The sequence below is a fragment of the Squalius cephalus genome (genome assembly GCF_949319135.1).
Source record: "Squalius cephalus genome assembly, chromosome: 2".
Taxonomy (NCBI): domain Eukaryota; kingdom Metazoa; phylum Chordata; class Actinopteri; order Cypriniformes; family Leuciscidae; genus Squalius; species Squalius cephalus.
Genome location: NC_137123.1, coordinates 15,901,129 through 15,914,124, shown reverse-complemented (window position 1 = coordinate 15,914,124; position 12,996 = coordinate 15,901,129). Strand labels below are relative to the sequence as shown.

Sequence of the window (12,996 nt, the reverse complement as noted above, 5' to 3'; positions counted from 1 at the left end):
ACCCCTATAGCTTCTGTCATCACCATTTCTTACATCATGTCTAAACTATCCTCCACCATTTTCACATACTTAGTCCAGTTAACTTTCTCATATTTCCATTTCCCTTCTCTTTCTTCATTTCTCTCTACACTCTTATTTATACACATTTCTATCAAAATAGGAAAGTTATCACTGCCTATAGTACATTTCCGTAATACCTTATTCCCCCTAACCTACTATTTGTTAGAGTTCGATCTAACACCACTTCTTGACCTGTTCTCATATCTATTCGTGTACCTCTCCTATCATTCAGACAGATCAAATTCATCTCATCCATTAATTCTTCAATCACCTGCCCGTTTTTATCAATCACACTTCCTCTCCACATATTACTATGGACATTGAAATCCACACCAGATCACCCTCTCTATACTTTGCCCTTCTATCTTCTTCATCTCTTCCAATGTCATTTGCTTGCATGGATTGTAAAAATGTATTACACTTTTGTCATCCTTCCATACCTCAACCACCACATTTTCCATTTCACTTCCTTTCCCCACCATTCTGTATTCCAGACTTAATGAAAGTAACACGCCCACCATCCATTTCCCTCTTCCCGATCTCTTTTCACAGATACATTTATGCATTTGGCAGACGCTTTTATCCAAAGTGACTCACGTTGCATTTCACATTTACATTCTAATCAATATCCTTTTATTACAGATACATATCCTTTTATTACAAAATCAAATTTAGGTTTCAGCCTAGACGCTTGTACACGCATCACATCTGGTTTGTCCTCCATCTGATTTAGATAACCCTTAAATTCCACCAAACTTCTAGCATTCCTTTGTAATATTACTAACATCAAGATTATTGTCCATCCCATGATTCTTGACTAGGCTGTATTTTTGAAGTTAGACCATCTCTAACCATCTCCTATGTTAGCCCTTTGATATCCAGGAACCTCTCTGCGGCTCTCACTATTATCTGTATCTTTTCTGTTCTTCTTTCAGTCTGTGCTAAACAATTTATGACCTTTGCCATGAATAACACAAAACTCTTTTTACTATCATTGTGTCATCTGATATATTGCTTCTCTTTTCCTCATTTCTGAGATCAAACTCCTCACACCTGAGACAATCTCAATGGGAATAATCTGGTACATGATGCAAGTGTGAAGAGTCTCTCTGATTTAGAAGATAATTAATTCACATTATAAACTCAAGACACTGCTGTAGGCTAAGTAAGGATGCATATCATGTAATAATGACCTTTGAACTAAATGTGTCAGCAGTAATGTCCCATATTTGTTTTATTTTACTGAGATATTAAATTATGTTGAATTTGGGGCCAAAGATAGCCTGGCAAGCCAGACTTACATCAAGATGTTAAAATAATTTTTGCTGCCGCTAGGGTGCGTCTAGTTTCTAGGCTAGGCCAAAGAGACATTATCATCAAAACTGAATGGTAGGGCTATAGTGTAAGGGGATATAATATACAGTTTGTACAGTATAAAAATCATTATGTCTATGGAGAGTGTTTACAAAGATAGCGAACCAGCCGTGTGTGTGTTTTATATGAATTAAATATTTTTTTTGTGGAAGATCTATTCAAATATTTATCCCTTTCATACTGGTGTTGAGGTTCAAACTTTTATTTTGTTGATTGGGATATTCAAAAAATTAGTGGATGTTATTTGCACTAGGCTGTGTTGTGTATTATGGTTGTTTGATGAACGCATGTTCCTGCTTGTGATTCTTGATCTGACCTGTAGAGGACAGCAACTCTTTCAACCTCCAGCAGTACAAAACACACTTTGTTGTTTCCATATTCGTCGTCTTTTGTTTTTAATGACATTTCAGTCTTACTCTAAGAGTACTTTGACGCACAAATGTGCGAGAATAGAACAATTGGACCATTCAGGGGAATCTCTTCGTTAGCTATATTTGATATAGAGGAAAAGATTCATGCTGTTTACTGTTCCTCCGTAAGAAACCGGAAAAATGAACTTTACGCCCCTTTCCTGCTCATCTGAGAGGCGGTGTCCATCTAAGTGAAAGTAAAATCCATCGGGATACGCCGCCATTTAATGAAAACATCAAAAATTATTTAGATTTTCTTAATGTAACATATGATCAGCATGACCTGTGACAGATAGATTTTCACACAGGTGAGTCTTACAGATAGCTATGTTCAAGTAGGCCTATTGTTTTTTGTGTGTTTTTCTACCTAGCGCTGTTACACTCCAGGGCCATTTTGTTTTGCTAATTACCTGATTTTCCATTATTTTTATATAAATCTAAAGACATTTTATGGTTTAAAGTAGACTAATGAATTTGCATTCAGAACGCAAATATATCGTTCTAGAAAAGATAGATTTAACGATATTGAGACATTCTTTTTAAAATCAATAGTTCGACTTTTGTGTTCAAATATTTAGCTCCTGATATAATATTTTAACAGGAGTTTCAAAGAGTTGGTTTTCTCTTAGCCTAGATATCCCACTAAGCAAAATTATGTTCAAAAGACGTCTTTTTAATGTCTTTGTCATAATTTTGCTTAATGGCATATCAGCACAATATAAAACTGTCTTTTCACAATATAAAAAAGTTTTTCTTCTGGCACAAAGCACAGGATTGCTGACAGTATGTGGTGACATGCGCGAGTTTAGGCCATTTATTTTTTGCCATTTATGCTCAAAATGTTGCCATGTAACGTTTATGGAATTCCAAAGCTGCCAATATTAAAAATAAATAAATACATAAATAAATATACAAATAAATGTAAAAAAGAAAAATAAATAAATATATATATAAATAAATATACATAGAAAAGCAAAAAAACGAAAATAAATAATTATTTATACATTTATTTCCTTATTTATGTATATATTTATTTTTTCCATATTTATTTATTTATTCTTGTATTTATTTATACATTTATTCATTTATACATTTATTTATTTATACATTTATTTATTTTTACATTTATTTATTTTTACATTTATTTATTTATACATTTATGTATTTCTACATTTATTTATTTCTTCATTTATTTCTTCCCACATTTCTTCCTGCATAGGGTAATGAGGAGGGCGTGGTTTACCTCAGACATAGCAATCGAGCTCAGAGTAAGCGAAGGCGAAGGGTTGAGGCCACAGTGACACCCTGTGGCGAAATACAATAAGTATAGCTCACTGACGTTGATACGGTCTGTGACTGCGAGGTCTATGGTCAAAATCCTAAATCTTACTGTGTGACATGGATAGGCTACTCTTTATTCCGGACATGGCCGTAGAACATCGTTTGGTCTGGATTTGTAAAATGTCCTGGGCTAACAAACATGAAACAGGGACTCTGAAACGGAAGCGCTTGATATTTTCCATTTTTCGGTCAGAACTCACGGAAAGGAAGCAGGGCACATTGAAGTCGACGCAAGCATATTGGCCAATGCTTTTGAAACGAGACCATTGCATTTTAATGTAGCCTAATTTCCAAAAACAATACTGACAGCAACATAATTTTTTTAGTCTTTAGCCTACCTCCATAAACTCATGTCCAGGTCAGGGCAATCTTATTAAATGTATGATCGTCACGTTAATCCACATCGATAAATTCAGTTAGAGGATAAGACTGTAGGGCAGTTAGCCTACCACTAAAATCCAACCAGAGCTTCATCAGAGCCATCAATACAGAAGAGATCTTAATGCATTTACACAGCAATTAGCCTACAAGTGCATACAAATATTATGAAGTTTTTTACATTTTGAAGACATAAATATGACATGATGGAATCAATGAAGTGATAGGACGTTTAATGTGAAACTAAAACAGACACCAGGTGGCAGAAAGTCACTGTCTTAATGAGTGAGTTCAATCCACTCGTTTGATTCCTTAAAATAGGCTACACAGAATCAAAAACAACTCGACGGGTTGAAGCGGTTCAGCTGTGGATTTGATTTTGATCATTTCTACTTTAGCCTATGCGTTATTTAAATAATAATAAATAAATAAATAAATGACCAAATGTTCAAAAAGTTGGCAGAGAGGGGTCATATTCGGGGAAACAACATATTGTTGAAAAATCGAGTGTCTGTAGACCTCTCACGACTGTTTTAAAGACAGCTCATTATTTCCATTCACTCCACCCCCTCCCTTCTGGGCTCCTTCCAAAGCCACGCCCCCAAAACACATGAACGCGCGACTCCGACCGCTGAGCTGGAGGACGCATTATTTACCTGAGACGAGCGGAGAGGAAGGAGCGCAGTGCATGTATTGACATCATGTCAGAATCACATGTAATAAAAAAATCTAACTTTATCATTATGAATATAAACAAATAAGATGTATTTTAGTACTCACTATCAAGCTAGCATATTGATATTATTAAAGTTTAAAATATTTTTTTTTTTGATTCGCTAACAAGCTAGTTATATCTATACAGCAAAGCTAAAAACAGGTTGCATTGATACACGTTTTTCCATTACCATCAGTTACACTGTGATGAAGATGAATTTCGTGTAAGATTCATAACATAGCCTATATGGTGTTCTGCATGTAAGAGTTTCCATGATGAAAGCATTGTTGACTCTGATGAGGACTACACTCCAGAGACAAGTACCGCATCGTCAGCTCGAGGACAGGTCCGGGGTCGAGGGCGAAGCAGAGGAAGTCGTGCAAGAGGCCGTGCAACTAGGGTCTGAGGATATTGACACGCGTTTTATTTCTTTGTTTATCCAAAGACTTTTTTTTCATTACCTTTTCTAGTACTGTCTTCCTTTTTTGCCTTGTTTGCCTTCGCTAACTGCATATGCCGGTAATGTGAATTTTGATTGCTCTTTCTCTGCCATTGTTTTGCTATTCCTAGGTTCCGTGCCTGTTGAATTCCTCAAATCAAACGGGTTCGCGCAAGTGGGCAGATCCTGTGTGGCAAAAGGGTGGTTGCCATGGTTGCGAGAGAGTGACAGTCGCCTAAGCCAATCCTTTGTTTCGTCCCGAATGGAAATAATGAGCTGTGTTTAATGCAGAATAAACGGTCTAGAGTCACTCGATTTTTATACTCTTTTTTTCAGAGTACTTACATTTTAATTATGTATTGATATGTATAGAAAGTTTAAACAAATTTGGAAAAAATTCCTACCTACCCTACCTTTAAGTCAACAGTAATAAAGTTGGGTTTCTTGTTAGAAAACTTATTTATCCTCATTTCTAACATGATACGTTTGTTATAAAAATCACACTTTTTCCTAGCAAATCAATTTACCACTCAATAAATAGTAATCAGAAACCCATTTAAATAGCATGTGAGTGCCTGAACAGACTGAACCAATTAAAATGGAAACCCCCCATTTTTACTTTTAAAGTATTTTAAAATTTTGAGGTAAAAATAGTGTAGTCAAAAGGAAAAAGTATTTTCTCCAATGTATATATTTTTTAAGGATGTGAGACAATTAAGGCCAGCTCAAAACCCCCATTTTCTTGGCCACCGTGCGATTGATGATTCTGCCGTTTTGCTTCGACCAAATCCATCTTGTCTGCCTGAAGTGCTGCTTTTTCAGTTTGTGTATCAGTTAATTTGATTGATCTTTTAGTGTTCGTACCAATTAGATCAGTCGTGGGATCACATCACAAGCAAGCAAGCCTTGAGGTGTTATGTGGCTGCTACCATTTGTCTTAGACAAACTGAGCTAATGTGGCTGTTATACTTGAGGCTCGGCCTGTCACTGTCTGACTTTGTTGGTATATTATCTCAACCTATCTAGCTGATGCTGACCACTGCCCTGCAGAGTTTAGCTCCAGCCTAATCAAACACTTGAAGAAGCTAACCAAAGTCTTAAGAGTTACTAGAAGATTACAGGTAGGAGAGTTTGATCAGGGTTTGAGCTGAACTCTGCAGGACAGTGGCCCTCCAGGGCCGGATTTGAGGACCCTGCTCTAGTGCTTAGGCAACGCCTTTGGCAGTCATCCAGAATTCACAGAAACCGCAGTTATTAGTGTAACTAGCAGTGTAATTATTAATGTGTGATTTTTGCTTTGAGGTTCCCTTAAACCCTCAGTAACACCTGGGATCCTGTCTTGAATTTTGTTAAAGGCTTATGTGTGGCACATTCTACAGAGGCACATAGAGCTTCTATGTGCCTCTGTAGAATGTGCCACACATTAATTAAAAATGTTGATTATGTGTGATATTACCACAACCTTATGTATCCTCATATTTAAAATTTGTGCTTTTATACTTTTGACAATTAAAAGTGGGTAAAGTGAGGTTTTCAGGCACAAATGACACAATTTCCTGTTGGTAAGTATTTCATTTAGCATAATTATTCAGTTAATCAACAATCAGTCATTATCACAGTGTCTTATTATAATTTCCCTTGATGTTTTGTTTCAGTTCAGTCCAGATGCAAAGACCAAAGTCATCTGAACCCAGCTGTGTGTCCATGAAGAGTGACCGGTCAATGGATCCTCCACTTAAGTTTAGTGGACACACTGATCCTGGGTTTAGGTAAACACTGTATTAAACTGTCTTTATACATCTTCTGTGTTTAAACGAAGAAAGAATTATATAGTGCCTGACAAATGGATGTGTACATTAAAGGGATAGTTCACCCAAAAATGAAAATTCTGTCAGAAATTACTCACCCTCATGTTGTTCCAACCCCGTAAGACCTTCGTTCATCTTCGGAACACAAATTAAGATATTGCTGGCCCAGAAAATGTATTACAGACATCGTTAATATAGTCCAAGTGACTCCAGTGGCTCAATCTTAAGTTTATAAAGCGACGAGAATACTTTTTGTGCGCAAAAACAAACAAAAATAACGACTTTATTCCACTTTTCATTTCCTTCTCTCTGGGCCTCGGGTCTTTTCACGTAGTGTTTAAGCGTAGCGCGTCTGTGTTGTACGTCACCACGTATCACACATGACCAGCGTCGGCCAATTGTGAGCCTACGTGGTGACGTGCAACACAGACGCGCTACGCTTAAACATTACGTGAAAAGACCCGAGGCCCAGAGAGAAGGAAATGAAAAGTGGAATAAAGTCGTTATTTTTGTTTGTTTTTGCGCACAAAAAGTATTCTCGTCGCTTTATAAACTTAAGATTGAGCCACTGGAGTCACTTGGACTATATTAACGATGTCTGTAATACATTTTCTGGGCCAGCAAGTTTCAGTCCCTTAGAAGCCTATGGAGGAGTGAGACAACTCTCAGATTTAATCAAAAATATCTTCATTTGTGTTCCGAAGATGAACGAAGGTCTTACGGGGTTGGAACAACATGAGGGTGAGTAATTACTGACAGAATTTTCATTTTTGGGTAAACTATCCCTTTAACAGTCACACTTGCTGTAATATCTGCAACAGTATATCATATATTAAAGGAGAACTTGGTAACTTTTTTAACTTAATAAAACTGTCTAGAATTCATTTGGATGGTTAAACAACCTGTTCTGGTGATATTGGTGACTTTCCCCGCTCCCCCCAGCGTTCCCAGGCGGAAAACCAACCTTGCAACTTGGGGACTACCGTCCCGGCAAGATAGAAATTGGAAGTCTCATGAGAAGCGAGAACGAGAACGAGCGCGAGCGCGAAACACGAATTGCTTTACGGCAATTCGACATAAACACACACGCATGTATGATGTATTACCAGATTACCCACCTCGGTAGACATCTCCACACGATATAGTTGGCTTGCTCCGATCAAAACAAACGCACATGAGCAGCGGTAGAGAGGGGGAGGAGGCCGCCGCAAGTGAGTTTTTTACGACCGTGTTGTGAAATATACGCCCCCCCCCCCCACACAGCTGTAGGGGGAGCTCGTGGGGAAAACATGTGACAACAAAAGGAAAAATCAGCGAAGAAGTGACTAGAGTTCGCTAGAGTTGCCGAGTTCTCCTTTAATAGTTAATTCAGTCACCCAAATCAGTTAATTACAAAAAATCATGAAAATAAAAGTGTGTGTGTAAATTACATTCACTTGATGTGTTCAATTTGCTCAGACCAGACCAGCCAGAGCCCAGCTGTGTGTCCATGAAGAGTGATCGGTCAATGGATCCTCCACTTAAGTTTAGTGGACACACTGATCCTAGTATTAGGTAAACACTGTACAAAAACATTTTATTTGAAAAAAAGAAAGAATTGTTCAGTGTCCGTAAGCAATACATTTCAGAAGATATTAAAATATCTCAATCAACATCTCCGATATGTGGATGCGTACTTGCTTAAAGGGACACTCCACCCATTTGCATTAAGCTTTGCATTGTTAGAAACCCAGTCATACTATTGAATGGTCGTGCAACACTCTCTCATTTTCCCCTGAGACGGGAGAAATCCGTTATTTACCTTTTACACTTCCTCCTACAATGACGCAAAAATCGTCATTTTGCGTCATTGTAGGAGGAAGTGTAAGAGGGGGGATTTCTGTTGAGACTACAAGCACTAGTTCCTCATCTTTCCCAGGGGGCGGGACCCGCTCACGCTACAGACCGATTACAGATCAGTGGGTGGGACTTTACTCTCTGAAACTGAAAGCAATATCCTCCATCTTGTTTGAAGCTAAGCTAACAGGCGCTGTGGAGACAGATGTAAAGTAATGACAATAGCGGAGGAGAGTGCTCAATATGATACAGAAGAAGAGGATTTCGGAAGTCTGATGCTTGAATCAGGTGTTTGTGGCTACCTTTACAAGCCGCATTATAGCGAAGAGCAGCCGAGGCAGAAGACCTGCCTGCCGCGGACGAGGAGCCCGGACTGGCTCGAGTTAGGGCGGACTGGTGGCGCCAGTGATCTCACTATGCAACTCATAGACTGTAAGATGCAACTACGAACACAGAGATAGAGTCCGTCTGCGGCAAAGAATTTCAACAATGACAATTTCTCCTGGACGAAATCTCTGAATCAGACGAGGACACGGACGTTTGTGTTGAGAACTATCCTAGTTTCGCACCGCATATGTTCTGACTGAACATCCAGGTACCATGCAATAATTCACCTTTTCGAAAGAAATGCAAACGAGGAGTAATGCACTAATGAGTTCGCCAACTAACTAGACATTTTGTGTGAATGTGAAATGAATTTCAAGCTCTGGTAGTAGCTAGCCTTGTAGACGGAAGAGTGATTTCTCTTATAGGCAGATATGCGCTTTCTGGATTAGTGGGAGTGGCTTGCGGAGCTGTGCAATGTGGTGCATTGTGGGAGTTGTCTTTCATACAAATGCGTCCTGAAGTTATTTTTTGCCTTTCCTCGGTCACGAAGGCACCAAATTCAAAATTTATTTTACATTTCGACTACATATATGACCCACTTTAAATAAAAAACAATGTTCAAATGGGTGGAATGCCCCTTTAAAAGTCTCCAACAGCATAATAAATATTAATGGAATAAATCAGTCACCTGAATCAGTTTAAAGGGGGGGTGAAATGCTATTTCATGCATACTGAGTTTTTTACACTGGTAAAGAGTTGGATTCCCATGCTAAACATGGACAAAGTTTCAAAAACTAAGTTGTACGTTTGAAGGAGTATTTTTGTTCCAAAAATACTCCTTCCGGTTTGTCACAAGTTTCGGAAAGTTTTTTTCGAGCATGGCTCTGTCTTACGTAAGATAGGGCGGAATTTCCTTATATGGGTCCTAAGGGCACTTCTCCGGTAAGATCGCGGCCGCGCGCGCACTCGTAGAACAGAGCAAGAGAGTGAAAGCAGTTCGCCATCAAAGCGCCCTGCCCGGCTTTTGGGAAGTCAGTGTCACCAAAGAAGTGTGTTTTTGGTTGCCAGGGCAAGACAACCCTGCACAGATTCCCAAAGAACCCAGCGTTAAGGAACCAGTGGATGGAGTTTGTTTTCCTGAGCATAAACGGAGTTGTGTAAGACTGTTGTTCCCTGCATTTCGACGATGATTGTTTTATAAACAAAGCCCATATCGACGGATTTGCAGATCGTCTAATGCTTAAGGATCGAGCAGTCACAATGATAAAGGTTCGCGGTCGTGCGTTGGAACCGGACGGTGAGTAAAACTGTTTGTTGAACAAATGTCTCTGTGTGTTGTCACTAGCTTGGCGCGTTAGCACAGCTAAGCTTCGCCCACACGGCCCGCCCCCAGCCGCTCGGTTTTTCCCGGAAAGACTCGGTACAGCCTATCTTTCTGTTAAAAATTTAATAAAACAAAAGACTTTTTGGAGATATGAAGGATGCAATATTACTCTATAGGTACTCAAGATTAACAGGAGATTGAGTGAAAATGAGCATTTCACCCCCCCCTTTAATACAAAAGTCACACATTTAAGACTGTGAATTACATTCACTTGTTTTTAATTAAATCCACAGACTGGACCCTCCAGGATTCAGCTGTGTGTCCATGAAGAGTGACCGGTCAATGGATCCTCCCGTTAAGTTTAGTGGACACACAGATCCTGGGTTTAGGTAAACACTTTAAACTGTTTGTCTTATTATATCTTCGGTGCTGAAATTAAAGAATTTTTCAGTGCCTGTATTCAATGCATTTCAGAAGATAAGCTCTTGTTATCACGTATTCAACATTATATATCACATTATAATTAATTCAGTCACCTGGGTTTTTGGTGCCAATACAATGTTGTTGTTGTTGTTGTTTTTGACAAGCAAGGACTGTGGCCCATTGCTTTGTCTTCTGTATTAACAGCGTAAACCCAATCACAATGCACGCGCTCCTCCTAGTGTTCTTTATATAAAACACAAAGAAAAAAACCTACATGATACTATTGCTTAATAACTAACTAAAAATATACACAAGCTTAACTGAAATTATTCTCATAAGAGTGTTTTCCAACACTCTTAGGGCCCTATCTTGCACCCAGCGCAATTGACTTTGTACACCGACGCATGTATCATTCCTATTTTGCACCCGCGCAAAGCGCGTTTTTCCCTCCACAGAAGCACGTCGCTAAACTAGGGAATGAACTTGCGCTCCCGGGGGCGGTTCAGCGCAAAAAAGGAGGCGTGTTCCGGCGCAAACGTTCCTTCATGCTATTTTGCAGGTTTAGAAAACAGTTGCGCCACTAACCAGGAAAAAATAGTTTAAAGTCAGTGGCGCGTTGCGCATGTTATTCATATGCTATTTTAAGGGCGCATGCTTGGCCATACTCAATGTAGCGTGTGCACAACGCGCATACGCTTTGATTCTCTCATCTACACAGAAGCAGCAGTTTTCATTTTTGCAAATCATACATTATTACGATAGATAGATAGATAGATAGATAATTTATTATAAAAGCATACATCTAGCTTACACATATTATAAAAGCATACATCTAGCTTACACATTTACCCAAATTCTCATACGCCTTTTTAACCGAAGTTAATTTGGGTGGGTTTCTCCATCCCCAACGTCCCTGACGAGAGCGTTGCTCTCCTTGGCTGTGAACCGATCCTGGCGCGCGCCTGGCAAATCCGCCGTTATAATAGGAATCCGCTTTAGAACAAGCGCGTCTGCTCTTAAAGGGAATGTGAGATGACGCTCTGATTGGTTTATTTCACGTTACGCCCAAACCACACCTATGAATAATGAAGCTACTTCAGACCAACCCATTTTAGATTTGCGCCTGGCGCAAGAGTCATTTATCCCGCCGGGAAAATAGCAACAGCGCCAAGACCCGCCCACAAAGTTACTTGCGCTTTGCGCTTTGACACTTGCGTTTCAGATCGTTAAAATAGGGCCCTTAATAGCAGAAATATTAAAGTGTTTAAAGTTTAATTTTTCATAAGGCAGTAATTTGCAGACTCTCAATAAGCTGCAGTTGCAGTATACACTTGTTTTTAAGCAGCAGATAAATGGGTGGTGTCCGACTGGACCGATTCTGGATTGTAGTGGTGGGCCGCCAGGGCTGATTTTTTTTTTTGTCCCAGTCCAGCCCTGAGTTTAGTGGTGCCGTGCAGGTAAGATGAAGGGTGAGTTGAGACAGGAATGTTTGCAGCAGTATTTATTCAAATAAACAAGATAATCTGACAGACAAGGGAGCACACAAATGCAACTTAAATAGCTTTGCATTTACACAAAGACAATAAACAACAATGGACTGATTAAATTGAGTGATAAAACATTGCCATGCTAATAAGAGTGTGTGAATAACATTGTTGTGTTCAACTTCAATCCACAGACTGGACCCTCCAGAACCCAGCTGTGTGTCCATGAAGAGTGACCGGTCAATGGATCCTCCACCTAAGCTTGGTGGACACACTGATCATGGATTTAGGTAAACACTAAACTAAAGTATCTTTATCTTATTACATCTGTTTTAACATTCTTTTAAAAGAATTGTTCAAATGTAATGTTGTTAAGTGTCCTCAATGCCTGTATTCAATGTATTTAATGAAGATCATAATTTACAGCTTCGATATGTAGATTATAACAGTTAATAGTTCAGTCAGTCACGTTCAATGTTACGTCAGAACTGAACTGACTAATTGGGATCTTTGGGATTACAGCAGAGAGCCATCGGTTAATACACAGGGTGATATGAGGATATCGCCCTCCCGGCGGCCCTCCCACTCCTCTTTTCCATTGCAGACTGTGGAGCTTATGGCTGCGTTTGCTGGTCCTTCCCTTGGGGGACCCAGCATCTCATGCATCAGAGTGTCGGTTTGAGTCCTCTGGCGACTAAGTTTCGGCTGCTCTGCCCCCTTCGTGTAGAGTAGTGTTGTTTAAGTCCAACCCGGAGCTGACTGCCATGCTTTCCCAGGCCGCCACGAGCTTCGGGCTCGAGTCGAACCCCCCAACTTGTTCAGAGCAGCATCCCGCTCCGGTTTCTTTCTTCCCGGAAGTGCCACGAGGAGATCACAAAGTCGTGGAAGGCACCTTTTTCTGACAGAAATTGCTCTGCTGCCTCCTTTGCTCTCACTACCCCTGTGCTCCACATCGCTGCCCCACTGTGGGTACGTCTGTTAGGCTCGCTTTCCCAGTGCTATCCAATAGCCTCTCTGTATAGGGTCAGAAGGAACACCAGTGATTGACATTCTTCATGCAAAGCCCTGTCCTTTCTT

The 12,996-nt window shown here is 39.7% G+C and overlaps 1 protein-coding gene across 3 annotated transcripts in view; it reads left to right on the top strand.

The window, feature by feature from the left end:
- Positions 1 to 12,996, top strand: part of LOC307172813 (NACHT, LRR and PYD domains-containing protein 12-like) — a 166,871-nt gene that overhangs the window by 130,157 nt on the left and 23,718 nt on the right. Inside the window, exons 1-5 of one of the 3 annotated variants that reach the window (XM_079895465.1) lie at positions 1,771 to 2,152; positions 6,373 to 6,486; positions 7,984 to 8,079; positions 10,306 to 10,401; positions 12,114 to 12,209. The exons of 1 other annotated variant lie outside the window; for it this stretch is intronic. In XM_079895465.1, the coding sequence (XP_079751591.1) occupies positions 6,383 to 6,486; positions 7,984 to 8,079; positions 10,306 to 10,401; positions 12,114 to 12,209 (392 nt within the window). In that variant the 5' untranslated portion in view covers positions 1,771 to 2,152; positions 6,373 to 6,382. Of the gene's footprint in view, positions 1 to 1,770; positions 2,153 to 6,372; positions 6,487 to 7,983; positions 8,080 to 10,305; positions 10,402 to 12,113; positions 12,210 to 12,996 lie in introns of those variants that run through there. One more of the 3 variants, XM_079895466.1, reaches the window with a different exon arrangement.